Here is a 16,008-nt window from a genome sequence, read left to right as displayed (position 1 = left end):
GGGTGGAGTTACTCATGTGTGGGGCCGGAAGCCACAGATGGGGGCTGCTGTCTTGACCTTTCTGGCTGTTCCTGTCCCCTCCGTTGTGACAGATCTAGGGAGCAGGACCTGAGCCTGCCCCAGCCTTGGGGTCCTGCCTCTGACTGGGAATAGTCCCTAGCTTTGGGGTCACATCTGGAGTGCTGGGGGAGGGACTGCAGAGGTCCTTGAGCAGGCGGTTCTAAATCCCGTTGTTGGGGGGGGTCTCACTCAGGACCTGGTCCCCTTGCCACTCCGGTCCTGCCTGTCCCCCTCCCGCTGGCTATTCGGGTTTTGAAGGTAATCGTGGCAATCGCCGGCTTACAATCCCCTCGCAAGGCACGCATCCGCGCGAGGGTCCTGCCCCAGGTCTCTGGGGAGCCGCGGCAGGTGCGGTGTCTGGGCCCGTCTCCCCCGCGTGGCCTTGACTTTAGCTGCGGGCGCGGACGCGGCGCGGGAGGCACCCTCCGGGCTGAGTGACGCAGAGCGCTGCGGCCGCTCCACTGCATCGGGCACGTGGCACACGCTCGGGCGAGCTGCGGGCTGCTCCGCGGGGCCAGGGCAGCGGTGCTGCGCGGGGGCGCGGGTGACGCCGGGCGTCGGCCGCTCAGAGCAGGCACGTGCGGGCCGGAGGGAGGCCGGGCACCAGCGCGGACGCTTGTGAAGGTTTCGGCGGGTGCAGGAGCGCGGAACCGGGTGCCAAGTGCGTGCAGGGCGCGGGGTGCGGGGACCGAGGTGGCGGGCCTCGGCGCTGGTGCAGGGCGCGGCGGGGTTTGGGGCGCGGGCGGGATTCGGGGCGCTGGGGCAGGGCTCGAGCGGGATGGGGGGGCACCGGCGGGGTTCGGGGCGCCGGTGCAGGGAGCGCTGGGGTTCGAGGCGCGGAGTTTGGGGAGCCTGCTGGATTCGGGGCGCCGGTACAGGGCGTGGCGGGGTTTGCGGCGCGGGCGGGATTCGGGGGCACCGGCGGGGTTCTGGGCACGGATTGCAGCGCCGAGTGTGCGCAGACTCAGAGCCGGGTGCTGTCTGTCCGCGGGGCGCCTTGCCGCTGGGGTGACCCTGGCTGGCGCGAGGGGCCGGGAGATGAGGGACTCAGCGGTCCCCAGGCCCCTGCTCCTCCTCCTCCGGGACCCCAGGACCCGCTTCTGCGGCGCTGACTTCCTCCGTCCCGGTCCCCGCGTCTGGCTGTCTGGCTTCCACGCGGGGATTTCGGAGGGTGCCCGAGCAACCTCCGGAGAGGGCAGGGCGGCCACACGGTTTACCCGGGGAGGACTGGGCGCTGGTGCGGAAGGCCTGCCCTGCCCAGGCAGAACCTTCCCTTTCCCGGTGAATCTGCTGGGCTGGCTGGCTGGTGCGGCGGGCACACCCGGCTCCTCGGGAGCCTCCGGGACTCAGGCACCAGCCAGACTTGAATTTGGCCTTGGTGATGCTGCGGGTGGTCTTCCCGCTACCACCCCTGCCTTGAGGGACCCCCAGGGCTGAGGGAGGGGCTGCTCTGGGCTGCTCTGAGGCTCACCCTGAAGGGTATGGAATGCCCCCAACCCACGCTCCTTCCCGGACGCTCCACTGCACTCCTTCCTCCCGGGAATAGCTCCGAGCGGGGATCGGGTTTGGAAATCCACCCCTGGTGGGGCCTTTCCTGCTCAGGCCTGCGTGGTGCATCTGTTCTCTGGAAGTTCGTTTCCTTCTGGAGTGCCCTCAACACCCACACCTGGGCCACAAGCTTGTGGAGAATTTTAGCTGTGAACCAGGGTGGTCCAAGCCGTTCTCAGGTGACTTGTGAGGAAGGGACTGAGCCTGGGAGTTTCGGTAGAAGCCGCAGAGACGGCTGGATGGGCCCATGGAAGGGGGTTGCCAGGCCTGGGTTTCAGGGTCCCCCACCCTCGGGGTGCAGGCTCAGGCGCCCATCGGCTGGAGACTGGTGGAGCCAGTGACCCCCCCACAGCGGGCATCTGATGCTCACAGGGGCTCCTGGCTGCCTTCTGCAAAGTGCTGGAGCCGGGCTGACCTGCTTCCCAGGGCCCACTTGCCACGGGGATTAGAGGACCCTGCAGAAGAGCCCAGGGGCTGTGGGTGACTGCTTGAAAGAGAGCATGTCAACAGGACATGCTGGCCTTCTGGAAGGCAGAGTCCCTCACTGTGGACCCTCCCGTCTTATGCTGGGGCCTTCGTTTCTAGCCATCTGTATCCCATGCAGGGTGCACTGCCCGCCTGGGGAGCTGCCTGTGGTCTGGGTCCCTTGCAGTGGGACCACAAGCTCTCCGGATCCTCTTCCTGCTGCCGCCGGGGACGCTTCTGCCCCTCTGCTTCCCTCAGAAGCTGGTTGTGGGGCCAGGCCAGCGGCTGCAGGGATGGCTTATGGCTCTGGATAGGCCCTGCAGGTGTGTGGGACATCTGCTCTGAGAACTGTGGGAAAAGGCCGGGCAGGGTACCTCTGCCATTCTGCAAGTGAAGTTTAGGGGTCTTGCAATGAGGGGGGGCAAGGGGCAAAGGGGAGGAGGGAGAGTGGGGGAGGTGGGATGGCCTGAAAGTGCCTGCCCCAGGGCAGCAGCTGGTAGCTCAGCCTCAAGTTTGGCACCGAGCTTCAAGCTGTGTGGCCCCAAAGATGGGCTCAAGTCACCACCGCATGGGATCGGAGGACAGCAGAGCAAAGGGCTGTGTGACAGTGACTGTCCTGTGCAGTGGAGAGGACCTGGTCAGAGATGCGGTTTCAGGGCAGGGATGAGGGGGACGTGCAGTCCAATCATCTGCCCCCAAGCAACCCTCCCATCACGCCTTTGGGGCGGTGGCTGGGGGTGACCATGGGTGACCTTGTGGGAACGGCACTGTGGGTGCCTGAGGCTCAGGGAAGCCCTGCAGGGCCTGAACGTGCTCACTTTCTCATTTGTAAAGGGAGGCCCTGGGCGACGAAGGCCACATCAGAGCCGGGGGAAAGGATATGCGAGAATAATATTCCTTTGAATTATCATCTTTTTCCTGGAGTGGAGAGATGTGGCATTCCCCAGAACTTCCTTTCTAGGCCGGGCGTGGTGGCTCACGCCTGTAATCCCAGCACTTTGGGAGGCGGGGGTGGGTGGGTCACTTGAGGTCAGGAGATCGAGACCAGCCTGGCCAACATGGTGAAACCCGGTCTATACTGAACACAAAAAAATTAGCTGGATGTGGTGGCGGGTACCTGTAATCCCAGCTACTCGGGAGGCTGAGGAAGGAGAATCGCTGGAACCCAGGAGATGGAGGTTGCAGTGAGCTGAGATGGAGTCACTGCACTCCAGCCCGGGCGACAGAGCAAGACTCCATCTCAAACAACAGCAGCTTCCTCTGTGGGCAGTGGGGTCTGTTTCTTCTTTCTGGAATGTGACAGTGGTGGCCGGCGTCTGGAAGCAGATGCTGTGCAGAGCTGCAGGGTTGCGACACCATGTCACCGCAGCTGCTGCTGACATGGGAACTTCTTTGCGGTGCGCGGTGCAGCTGGGACGGCAGCAGTCGGGGGGGGCGGGGGGACTCTCTCCGGCCCTGCAGTGAGCTGAGGTTGTTGCCATTGTGAATGGGCGCTGGGACTCCTACATGTGCGTGTGTCCCAGAGGCTCAGGGCCCCGGCCGGGGAACGGAGCTCAGGCAGCTGGGAAGATCTGCAGGCTGACGAGGAGAACCGGAGAGGGCTTCACACGAGGAAGCAAGCGGCCGGTTCCTCTCAGAACGTCAGCCTCCTCTTCCTGTCTCTCATCTATTTCAGCAACCACCCGCTGTGTGTCTCCAGAGCCCCCAGTGTCTCGAGCTGGAGAGAGGACTGTCCTGAAGGCAGCAGGCCTGGTTGCAGCTGGCGTGGGGGTATCAGGATGGAGCCCCTGGCCCTGAGGAGAGCTGGCTCTGAGCAGGAGGAGGGCCCCGGGGGGCTGCCCAGGAGGGTCACTGACCTTGGGAGGGCCTCCAATCTCCAGCGCAGCAACAGCAGCCTCTTCAAGAGCTGGAGCCCGCAGTGCCCCTTCGGCAGCAGTGACAAGGTAGGCCTGCTGGTCAGCCTGCAGCTGGCACGTGGCGGAAGAGGTGGCAGCTTGAGGCCGTGACTGCGGGGGGTGGGGCAAGGATCTGCCGAGCTCTGGGGCTCCAGCGCCCGCGCCTCTGGGAGAGGATAATTGGGAGAGTGATGCATGACTGGCCTTTCCGGCCCTCTGTGGCTTGCGAGGTCATTTCCGCTGGTTGGCCTGATTGGGAAATCACTGTGTTAACACAGAGGTGTCCTGCCAGCGTCGTGGAAATCTGTCACCCACTTACCTTGTTGCATAATGACTTCCCACCGTGTATCTGATTGGGAGGCTCTGGCCTGGGCTAACTTTCCCCGAAGCCCTCGATACAAAGATACAAGCGTACTGAAAGCACATGGAACCTTGCAGTCCCTTGGCCAGGCAGGAGCATGTCTGCCCTTTCCTGATGGTGCAGGATGCAGGGTCCCAGCTTCCCAGCCTCTGCGCCGTTCCCAAGGAAGGTGGTGTTGCCGTGTAAACTGTAAAGTCCTGCACATTCACATTGGCCCCAAGAGGAAATGATTTCACAGATTCGTTCCTCCCTCCTGAATCCCCCCCTGAGAGCCTTGGCAAGGTGCGCCTGGCCTTTGAAATGGCTTGGGGTTGCTCAGGCTTCCTTTCTTCGGTCAGAGGAGTGTGGAGGCTCCTCAAGGAGCGCCGATGTGTCTCTGGGGGTTGGGGTGTGCCCTTCCAAATGTCGGAGGATCTCCATGTGCCCTCTTTACCTTCAGCAAGAAAACCTCAGTTCGTGGATTCCCGAAAACATCAAGAAGAAAGAATGTGTGTATTTCGTGGAAAGTTCCAAACTGTCTGATGCTGGGTAAGTGGCATGACTTGCGTGAAGGCCTCCGGCTCCTTCATTCTGATCCCACGTGCAGTAGCGGTTCAGACCAGGACCCCTCAGGGCGTTCGTGGCGGGTCAGCGGAGACATCTCTGTGTCTGTGCAAGGCTCAGAGTCCATGGAGCATTTCCAGCTTACCCTACAAGCCTCCTGTGGGAACAGTTGACCCTCACCCCGCCTTGTAGGTAGGGGAACCACAGTGCAGAGTTTCGGTGGCTTGTCCAGGGCCATCACAGGGCTATCATGTGGTGAGGCCCAGTGGTTGGAACACAGCTGCATCCTCTAACCCTCTCGTTTCCACACCGCCCCCACCCCCACCCCACTCCCAGGTTCCGGGAGCTGGCAGGGCCTTAGGGAGAGCCCTCGGCCGGAAGACGGCCTCCTGCACAGCTTGCCAAAGCCAGAGGCCGGACTGAGACCCCCCCCCCCGCCCAGGCAGCATGGGCACTGCCTCTGAGTGACTGGGGGCGGCCCTCCTGAGCTGCTGGCACTCCACAGTTGTCCTGCCTTTAAGCAGGAACCGAGTACCGATTCATGTTTGTGCCCCGTGCCCACCCCCCATGCCCACTCCATCATGCCCGTTTCATGCTCTTCCATAAATGGGCTACACGCTTCCTCCTTTTACTCCTCCACCGCCTGGTGAGCTCCTACTTCTCCCTCAAGGCCTATCGCAGGTGCCACCTCTGCCGTGCTGGCCTCTCTGACTACACACCCTCTACCAGGAAGTGAGCTTCCCTCCCCGCACTGTGTTTCTCTTTGATCCTGGCCGTCATGCTCTAGCTGTGTGGCTTTGTGTGTGTCTTTCTTACTAGCTGCTGAGCTTTTGGGGAAATGGGACCAAAGGAGAATGTTGTATCAATTCCCAGAGAACGGCCTTCAGCTCATATTTGCTGAATATGGGGAGGGAGGAGCATCCTGTGTGTGAGAAACAGAAGAAATTGTGTTGCCAGGTGCAGTGGCTCACGCCTGAAATCTCAGCACTTTGGGAGGCCAAGGCGGGTGGATCACCTGAGGTCAGGAGTTCAAGACAAGCCTGGCCAACATGATGAAATCCTGTCTCTATTAAAAATACAAAAATTAGCTGGGTATGATGGTGTGTGCCTGTAATCCCAGCTGCTTGGGAGGTTGAGGCAGGAGAATCGCTTGAACCTTGGAGGTGGAGGCTGCAGTGAGCCGGGATTGCACCACTGCACTCCAGCCTGGGTGACAAGAGTGAAGAAGATTGTGATATGAAATCAGATACAAATGATCAGAAAAGATGACATCGTTTCTGGGATCCCGTGACCTGCCCAAGGTCCCATACTGACTGTGGCCTGTGGCTGTCTTGGGGGCCCACATGCTGGTGTGGCCCCTCCTCGGATAAGAGCCTCATTTCTCCCTGGGCAGTAACAGGAGCAGATGCCGAAGCAGAGGAAGTTGCCACCCTGCCCCGGCTGGCAGCTTTGTAGCCAGGAACCTCTAGTGTACTTGGGACATCAGCAGAGTTTCATGGTCACCAGTATATCAACTGTCCCCCGGCATCCCTGGGGAATTGTTCCTGGACACCCACAGATACCAAAATCCCCAGTGCTCGAGTCACTGACTTGAGATGGTGTGGTGTTTGCATGTGACGTGTGCGCATCCTTTAGGATGCTTTCAGTCATCTCTAGGTTACTTGTCATACCCGATACAGTGTACATGTGACATATGTAGTTAAACTGCATTTTAAAAAATTGCTTTTTTGTTGTTGGTTTTTTTTTCTTTTTTCTTTTCTTTTTTTTTTCGGACAGAGTCTTACTCTGTTGCCCAGGCTGGAGTGCAACGGTGTGATCTCAGCTCACTGCAACCTCTGCCTCCCAGGTTCAAGCGATTCTCCTGCCTCAGCTTCCTGAGTAGCTGGGATCACAGGCATGTACCACCACATCTGACTAATTTTCGTATTTTTAGTGGAGATGGGGTTTCATCATGTTGGCCAGGCTGGTCTCAAACTCCTGACCTCAAATGATCTGCCAGCCTCAGCCTCCCAGAGTGCTGAGATTACAGGCATGAGCCACTGCCCCAGCCAATGTGTTATTAATTTAATTTTTTTTTTTTTCGAGACGGAGTCTCGCTCTGTTGCTCAGGCCTGAGTGCAGTGGTGTGATCTCAGCTCAAATGACACCTCTGCCTCCTGGGTTTAAGAGATTCTCCTGCCTCTCCGGAGTAGCTGGGCTTACAGGTGCGTGCCACCATGCCCGGCTAATTTTTGTATTTTTAGTAGAGATGGGGTTTCACTGTGTTGGTCAGGCTGGTCTCAACTCCTGACCTCTTGATTTGCCCGCCTCGTCCTCCCAAAGTGCTGGGATTACAGGCGTGAGCCACCTCACCCGGTCTGTTGTTATTTTTAATTTTTTTTTCCTCGATATTTTTGGTCCGTGGTTGGCTGAATCTGCAGGTGTAGAATCCAGCCATGGAGGGCTGGATGTACAGACAGTGACGAAGAGCCCCGTGTGGAAGGAGTGGGGACTGTGGAGCAGTCATGCGCCAGCTTGCAGTGCACCCTTGTTACTGGAAAGGGTCCCGACCCAGACCCCAAGGGAGGGTTCTTGGATCTCATGCAAGGAAGTATTTAGGGCGAATCCACAGAGTTAAGTGAAAGCAGGTTATTAACAAAGTCAAGGAATGAAAGAAGGGCGACTCCACAGGCAGAGCAGCCCTGAAGGCTACTGGTCGGCTATTTTTTTGTTGTTGAGATGGAGTCTCACTCTGTCACCCTGGCTGGAGTACAGTGGTGCGATCTCAGCTCACTGCAACCTCTGCCTCCTGGGTTCAAGTGATTCTCCTGCCTCAGCCTCCTGAGTAGCTGGGATTACGGGCATGCGCCACCACGCCCAGCTAATTTTGTATTTTCAGTAGAGACGGGGTTTCACCATGTTGGTCAGGCTGGTCTCAAACACCTGACCTCAGGTGATCCGCCCTCCTTGGCCTCCCAAAGTGCTGGGATTACAGGTGTGAGCCACCGTGCTTGGCTGGTTAGCTTTTTTACAGTTATTTTCTCATTATGTGCTAAACAGGGGTGGATTATTCATGAGATTTCTGGGAAAGAGGTGGGGATTTCCCAGAACTGCTGTCCTCTTCCTTTCTGACCATGTAGGGTGTTTCTGATGTTGCCACAGCATCTGTGAACGGCTGTGGTGCCTGCCGGTGGCAGTGTCCCTTACGTGCTGATATATTATCATTAGTGTGTAATGAGCAGCGGGGACGTCCAGAGGTCACTTTTTTTTTTTTTTTTTTTGAGATGGAGTCTTGCTCTGTCGCCCAGGTTGGAGTGCAAAGGCTCGATCTTCGCTCACTGCAACCTCCACCTCCCGGGTTCAAGCAATTCTCCTGCCTCAGCCTCTCGAGTAGCTGGGATTAGAGGTGTGTGCCACCACACCTGGATAATTTTGTATTTTTAGTAGAGATGGGGTTTCACCATGTTGGTCAAGCTGGTCTCGATCTCCTGACCTCAGGTGATCCACCCACCTTGGCCTCCCAAAGTGCTGGGATCACAGGTGTGAACTACCACTCCTTTTGACACCATCTTGGTTTGGGCAAGTTTTAGCTGGCGTCTTTATTGCATCCCATTTTATCAGCAAGGTCTTTGTGACCTCTGTGCCAGCCTCTTCTCCCATCCTGTGACTTAGAATGCCTTAGCCTCGGCAGGGTGTGCTGGCTCACACCTGTAATCCCAGCAATTTGGGAGGCTGAGGTGGGTGGATCACCTGAGGTCAGTAGTTCGAGACCAGCCTGACCAATATGGAGAAACCCCGTGTCTACTAAAAATACAAAACTAGCTGGGTGTGGTGGCACATGCCTGTAATCCCAGCTACTCGGGAGTCTGAGGCAGGAGAATCACTTGAACCCAGGAGGCGGAGGTCGTAGTGAGCTTAGATTGTGCCATTGCCCTCCAGCCGGGGTGACAGAGCCAGACTCTGTCTAAAAAAAGAAAGAAAACCAGCAGGTCTCAGCCTCATTTTACCCAGTGCCTATTCAAGATGGAGTGTTCTGGTTTGGACGATGTTGACACCCTGACCTGCTGTGTACTGAGAAGCCTAGGCAAGGCCCTGTGGTCTGAGGCCTCTGCTGCTCGGCTCTGTGTGCCTCTCACGTGGACGTGGAAACCCCTGGGGGGCAGCGGGGCCCAGAGAGGGAAGGGTGGTGACCTGGGTCAGATGTCGGCAGGGCAGACTTGCTTCTGGGGTTCCCCAAAGCCATCCCCCTTGCTTGGGGTTTGCTAGGACTCACAGCTAAAGTGTATCCCAGTGAAGGCAGATGTGTGGGCTTGGCAAGCACATCCGGAAGATGTGAGTGTGGGCTGCTGCCGCTGTCCTGTGCTGCCACCACGCATGCTCCTTCCTCCAGCAGTGAAGAACTCAACAACCTGCAAAGCCCATTCGAGGCTCAGAGCCCAAGGTGTGCGTCCTGTGCTGGCCACGTGGGCCACTCTGCGTGGTGACCACCCAAATCTCAGACCCCTGGCAGGAAAGCAGGCATTCGGCATAAACTCACTGCAGGGCAGTCCAGGCCTGGAGAAGCTCTCTTACCTGTCAGGGGACGGAGGGACAGTCCAGCCTGGAGAAGCTCTCCTTTTTTTTTTTTTTCTTTCTTTCTTTCTTTCTTCTTTCTTCTTTCTTTTTCTTTCTTTCTTCTTTCTTTCTTTTTTTTTTTTTTTGCAGGAGAATTGCTTGAATTGAGGCAGAAATTGCAGTGAGCTGAGATTGCACCACTGCACCCTAGCCTGGGCAACAGAGAGAGACTCTGTCTCCTAAGAAACCAAATAAACCAACATATTCCTTCATCCAGACTACTGCAGTATCTTCCCATCTAGCTTCTACCATATATGTACTTGAAAAATTAAAATATTGCACAGAAAAGAATACACCATATGTGTAAAGCTCTAAATTTTCATAAAGTGAACATTTTTTTAATAAGAAAAAGAATAAAGAAGAGGAAGAAAGAGAAAGAGGAAGAGGGAGAGAGAATGGGGGTATTGCTTTATTGCCCGGGCTAGAATGCAGTCTAAATATGGGTATGCCTATAATTGTCCTTAATAATGGAGACATGAAAGAAAATGAGGGAAGAGAGTAACAAACAAGGAGCCAACCAACATTTCGTTTAAACTTCTAAGTTGATATGATGTGGTACTGATCTACGTATTCCTGTATTGGATGCGTATATATTTAGGATCTTTAGCTCTTCTTGTTGTTGCATTGATCCTTTTATCATTATATAATGTCCTTCTTTGCTTCTTTTGATCTTTGTTGCTTAATTTTAACTTCTGCTTTTTATTTATTTATTTTAGCTCTCTGTTTGGTTGGTAAATCCTTCTCCATCTCTTGTTTTAAATCGTTGTGTATCCTTGAATGTGAGATGGGTCTGGATGCAGCATACTGATTGGTTTTAGTTTTTTATTCAAATTGCCTGTCTGTCTTTGGATGGGGGATTTAGTCAATTTAAATTTAGAATCAATAATAATATATGTGAGTTTAATACTGCCAGTTAATATTAGCTGGCTATTTTGCCCATTAGTTGATGTAAATTCTTCATTATATTGATGCTCTTTTTGGTATTTTTTTAGAAAGGCTGATACTGTTTGTTCCTTTCTATGTGTAGTGGTTCTTTCAGAAGCTCTTGTAAAGCAGGCCTGGTGGTGATGAAATCTCTGAGTGCTTGCTTGTTCACAAAAAACTTTATTTTTCCCTCACTTGTGAAGCTTAGTTTGGCTGGATGTGAAATTCTGGGTTGAAAGTTCTTTTCTTTAAGGATGTTGAATATTGGCCCCCACTCTCTTCTGGCTTGTAGGGTTTCTGCTGAGAGATCTGCTGTAAGTCTGATAGGCTTCCCTTTGTGGGTAACCTGACCTTTCTCTCTGGCTGCCCTTAGTATTTTCTCCCTCATTTCAACCCTGGTGAATCTGCTGATTATGTGCCTTGGAGTTGCTCTTCTTGAGGAATATCTCTGTGGTGTTCTCTGTATTACCTGGAGTTGAATATTATCCTGCCTTACTAGGTTGGGAAAATTTTCCTGAATAATGTCCTGAAGCGTATTTTCCAGCTTGGATTCATTCTCTTCATCACATTCAGGTACACGTATCAAGTGTAGATTAGGTCTTTTCACATAGTCCCATATTTCTTGGAGACTTTGCTCGTTCCTTTTTATCCTTTTTCCTCTAATCTTGTCTTCTTGTTTTATTTCATTGAGTTGGTCTTCGACCTCTGATATCCTTTCTTCTGCTTGATCAATTCGGCTGTTAAAACTTGTGCATACTTCACGTAGTTCTCGTATTGTGTTTTTCAGCTCTATCAATTCACTTATATTCCTCTCTAAATTGTGTATTCTTTTTAACATTTCGTCAAATCTTTTTTCAAAGTTCTTAGTTTCTTTGGATTGGTTTAAAACAAGTTCTTTTAATTCACTGAAGTTTCTCGTTATCCACGTTTTGAAGCCTGCTTCTGTAATTGGAACACACTCGTTCTCCATCAAGCCTTGTTCCGTTGCTGATGAGGAACTGGGATCCCCCGCTGAGGGAGAGGCGTTCTGATCTTGGGTATTCTCAGCCTTTTTTGGCTGTTTTCTTCCCTTCGTTATAAATTTATCCATCTGTGGTCTTTGAATTCACCGTCTTTGTAATTAGGTTTCTGAGTGGACGTCCAACTTATTGATTCTCAGCGCCGAAATCTGAGCAACCCACTGCGCCTACTCAATCAGCGGCGTTAAGATTGATGGTGCTTTTCTGACTCTGCACTAAGAACCGACGCTCCGAGGCGCCGGCAAAACCGCCTCGCCGGTCACAAGAGTCGCGCTGGCGACCCGCGGGGCTCCTCCGCTGGGAATCTCCTGGTGCGTGAGCAACAAGAATTCACGTGAAGGTGTGGCGTCCTCCCGTTCTCTGCGCTTTCACTGGGAGCTACAATCCCGAGCTGCTAGTGATCAGCCATCTTGGATCTCTCTCCGAGAAACTCTCCTAAGCGTCAGGGGACAGAGGGACAGTCCAGGCCTGGAGAAGCTCTCCTGACCGTCAGGGGATGGACGGATGCTCCAAAAGCCCATTCCCACGTGCCGCCTGGCAAGCAGGCCCTTCTGAGATGGAAGCCCAGGTCTCTGTGCTGAATCTGTCCCGCACAGAAGCCTCACCAACCACCAGCCATGGTGGCCACTGCAGCGGGATGGGAAAAAGGGCCAGGTGTGTTCTGGGCTGTTCCTTCGCGAGGAGTAGCTGGAATGTCCCTTGTTTTGTGGAGAGACCGGGGCGGAACGAGTGCTGAGCGTCCTCTGCCGCAAACACGGATTTTGAAGCAGATCTGTCTACACCACCTGCGTGTTGTCCTGAAACACGGTGGGGCTCCCTCCCCACTCACCCGCCCGGGACGCCCGCTGGTCAGCGCCGCGTCCCCTCATCCTCCTCCGCTCTGCACAGACCCGTCTCACTTCCGTGTCTGCCACGGCCACCCCATCCGGACCTTTGTGCTCCTGTTTTGCCACCATGGATCTCATGACCTCGGGCACATCGCTTTTCTTCCCTGGGCCGCCAGTCCTTACCTTTGAAGCACAGAGACTGAGGGGATGCCCCGGAATTCAGGCGCTCATGCCGAGGAGGGCCCAGGAGCCCCCTGGATGGGAGGAGGAGCCGGGGTGGGAGAGGGCGCGCCTCCGAGAGCTCTCATCTCCCGTGGGGTGCCGGGCGTGGCGTCCCGTTCACGCCTATCTGGGCTGAGTTCCGAGCCAGCTCTCTGATTATGTGATTTCTGGGTCAGTGGCTGCAATGCAGTTTCTCGCATCACGTCAGCCTTGCAAATACCACGCAGGTGTAAGTTCCGATGTCATCGGAGGTGACGGTTCAGAGAAGAGGGGCAGGACGTGGCTTGTTATCGGTTGTTAGGAATGTACGAGGACATTTGGGGCGGCATCGGACCAAACCGGGAGAGCTCAGGGCCTTGTCCTGGGAGCGTTTCCCCCGACCCGGGTCTCTCATCCATGCACGGTGGAGGCCACATCAGGTGCCCGCGAGATCGCTGCAAGTCTCAAGCACCTTAAGCGAGACCTCTGTACAGCCTTGTAGGGTGCACATCAGGGAAGTATTATCTTTCCCATTTTAACAATCGAGAAACATCTAAGATCTTGGTACAACTAGTGATGTGTAATTGAAACTGTGATACTTTCAATTTTATATTAAGAGACTCAGGATCTTGAGTTTTAGCTGGTTCCCTTGACCTGTCTAGGGTGAGGGAAGGAGGGCCCTGCCCATCACTGCCACCTGTCTTCCTCTGCCTCCCTTCTGAACACGGCTCTCCAAGGCTCTGCCGTCTCTCCGGGCCTTGTGCTCCAGGAGACCCTCACAGCCCGCAGTGGACTATCCCTGTTCTGCTAGGTGGGCTGCCCCTCCTCGTCACTGCCACAGGAAGGGTAAAGTAAGCTCTCCCTGCAGCCTTCATTGGCAGTTCCCAGGGAAGGCTCCTTTTTGCTGCTGAGGGTGAGAAGAGTTCCAGCCCACCATTAGGCCGCTGCAGCCACCCCCATGGCTGGACGGGGCTGGTGTCTTGCTATTGTCGGTGGGGGAAGGTCACGGCTTCCCACCGGGCCTCCTCTGATGTCCCCACAGGGAGCAGGAGGGGCACCTCACTCCCTGGTGACTGGTGCTGTGTCTTTGCAGGAAGGTGGTGTGTCAGTGTGGCTACACACGTGAGCAGCACTTGGAGGAGGCTACCAAGCCCCGCACCTTCCAGGGCACACGGTGGGACCCAAAGAAACACATCCAGGAGATGCCAACAGATGCCTTTGGCGACATCGTCTTCACGGGCCTGGGCCAGAAGGTGGGAAAGGTTGGTTTCCATCACTCTGTTCTCTGACTTGTGGGTGGGGCTGCAGGGCCCCACAGTGACATGTGGTGTTTGGCATTTCCTGGGGCAAGAGCAGGAGGCTGGCAGGGCCCAGGGAGCATGGAGCCCACCGCACAGTAAGGGATGGCAGAGAGGACCTCTGCAAGGCAAGGAAGCGGTGCGCGCACTCTCAGAGTGCTCAGCCACCTGCAAAGCAGGGTGCGGCGCAGTGAGCTTTCTAGGAAGGTGCTAGCCGGGAGTCAGGAGTGAACCCTGGCTGGGTGGCCCTGGGCAGCATTTGTCAGGGCTTGGGAGGGAGGAGGGAGGAGGGAGCGGTGCAGGCTCAGGGTGTTCTTGGGGAATGGCAGGAAGGGGGTGGGAGGGAGGGAAGAGCAGGGGGAAGGGGCCCAGGAGAGCAGGAGGCCGGGTTGGTAAGTCTGGTAGCAAAGGCGAGTCCTTCCGAGGAGGCTGGTCCAGGCAGGGCGGGATCCAGGCCGAGCCTTGCCTGCAGGAGAGCGCCGTGGGGTGCTGGCTGCTGGAGGGGCCCAGGCACACGCCTGGGTTCTCTCGTTCTCGACCTCCCTGTGGGTCCTGGACCAGCTGTCTCTGACCAGTTCTCAGGCCCCACCTGAGAACTGTGGAGTCAGAGGCTCTGCCCCCTGCGTGTTGACCAGTGTTCTGGAGGGTTCTGAGACAGTGATTGGGTGTCACCACCCTGGGAGACGGTGGCACTGATCTCTGTGCTGGGGTCTGGAGCCCTGAACCTGGTACCCGCTGAGTGTGACTTGTCCACTCGATGTGTGGTGATGCCATGAGGTGGCCAAAGAGGTGCAGTGGGGCAGGTCCGGGGGCAGGTCGTGTGACCCCAGGTGGTGAGGGCACAGGGGCCTTAGAGGAGAGGAGACAGGAGAGGGGACAGAAGAGGGGCAGTGCTGGGCACATAAGGACAGGAGGGCGGAGACTGTGGTGCAGGAGTTGATTAGACCCGGAGAGACCTAGGGCCCTGGCGTCAGGGCGGGAATCGGAGTGAGTCTGTGCCAGTGCATGGCTGAGAGCCGCTCCCAAAATCTAGAGAAAGAGGAAAAAATGGGTGCTGTGGGGGGACAAGGGCTGGGGGAGGTTTGCTGAGGATGGGTCTGGTCCCCGGAGGGTGGCCCGTTGCTCCCAGCTCGGCCTGTCTGCCTCCCTCTTCTCTCTCACGATCCATGCCCTGCCCCCACCGTGCCCCCACTGTGTGCGGGGTCCACCGCCCGCTGGGGCCTCTCCACGCTGCCTGCTGGGTCGGTGCCGTCCCTGCCCACTGACACGTGGGCCCCCTCCGCTGCCTTCCCGTCCCACAGTACGTCCGAGTGTCCCAGGACACGCCCTCCAGCGTGATCTTCCACCTCATGACCCAGCACTGGGGGCTGGACGTCCCCAACCTCCTGATCTCAGTGACGGGGGGTGCCAAGAACTTCAACATGAAGCCGCGGCTGAAGAGCATCTTCCGCAGAGGCCTGGTCAAGGTGGCTCAGACCACAGGTACCGCGAAGGCTGGAGGGACGCGAGGCCCCAGTGGGCGGGCTGTGGGGGCAGTGCGGGGGCAGCCAGGGCCATCAGGACCCAGAAGGCCCCGGGAGTCTCAGAGGACGTGCTGCGTCAGACCCGCGTGCGCCTCGCCTGGGCATGGCTGCTCCCTGATGCTGGTACTGCCCCTGGCCTGCCCGTGCGCTGGAGATGCTCAGTCTGTGCCCTGCTGGTGCCTGAGGCCATGCAGAGATGAGAACCCCAGTGGCCTGGGTGCGTGGCGGAGGCCAGTGTTTCGGGTGCTCAGCAGGTCGGTGAGAGTTCCTGGTCAGCACACTCTCCGTGATGGTGTTTTTCTGTCAGTGTCGGGCAAGGAGTGTTGTTATTCCTGTCTTTTCACTTGAGGCAACTGCCTGGTTGGAATCTAATCACCTCCCAAGGTCGCAGCACTGGCGAGAGCCCGGCAGGGACCCAGTCCCCGTGGATGGCATGAGACCCCCAGTGCCGTGACGCAGTGCCTGGCCCCGCCCCTATTCCATGGGGAGGGGGCCCCAAGCCCTCGAGGCTGCCTGGGCCTCGCTGGAGGGGACTGTGGATTAATAGTGAGGCTGCAAGGTGGGTTATCGGGGGCTAATCACACAGGAAGGCAGTGTTGGGCCCCGATGGGCCTGGAGTCACTGGCTGTTCCCGGGCTCCAGCCTTTGCCTGGAGGTGAAGTTACAGCTGAGCCTGACTTGGCCTGCTCGGCTCACAGCGTCCTCAGCTCCGCTGTCTGCCGGGTGACCGTGAGGACGGCGGCACCTTTGA

The 16,008-nt window shown here is 56.6% G+C and overlaps 1 protein-coding gene across 7 annotated transcripts in view; it reads left to right on the top strand.

The window, feature by feature from the left end:
* The first annotated feature begins 501 nt into the window (after positions 1–501).
* The window catches only part of TRPM2 (transient receptor potential cation channel subfamily M member 2), a 66,452-nt gene continuing 50,945 nt past the window's right edge, over positions 502–16,008 (top strand). For 2 of the 7 annotated variants that reach the window (XM_010338215.3, XM_039480569.2), the window contains exons 1-5: positions 939–2,396; positions 3,749–4,016; positions 4,769–4,857; positions 13,530–13,698; positions 15,036–15,216. In XM_010338215.3, coding sequence (XP_010336517.2) covers positions 2,374–2,396; positions 3,749–4,016; positions 4,769–4,857; positions 13,530–13,698; positions 15,036–15,216 — 730 coding nt within the window. In that variant the 5' untranslated portion in view covers positions 939–2,373. Of the gene's footprint in view, positions 722–937; positions 2,397–3,748; positions 4,017–4,768; positions 4,858–13,529; positions 13,699–15,035; positions 15,217–16,008 lie in introns of those variants that run through there. The other 5 variants (XM_074389504.1, XM_074389503.1, XM_039480571.2 and 2 more) reach the window with 5 other exon arrangements.

This window comes from Saimiri boliviensis, chromosome 18, assembly GCF_048565385.1.
Source record: "Saimiri boliviensis isolate mSaiBol1 chromosome 18, mSaiBol1.pri, whole genome shotgun sequence".
Taxonomy (NCBI): Eukaryota; Metazoa; Chordata; class Mammalia; order Primates; family Cebidae; genus Saimiri; species Saimiri boliviensis.
The sequence above is the reverse complement of the archived record's forward strand: the minus strand, read 5'-3'. Positions and strand labels throughout refer to the sequence as shown.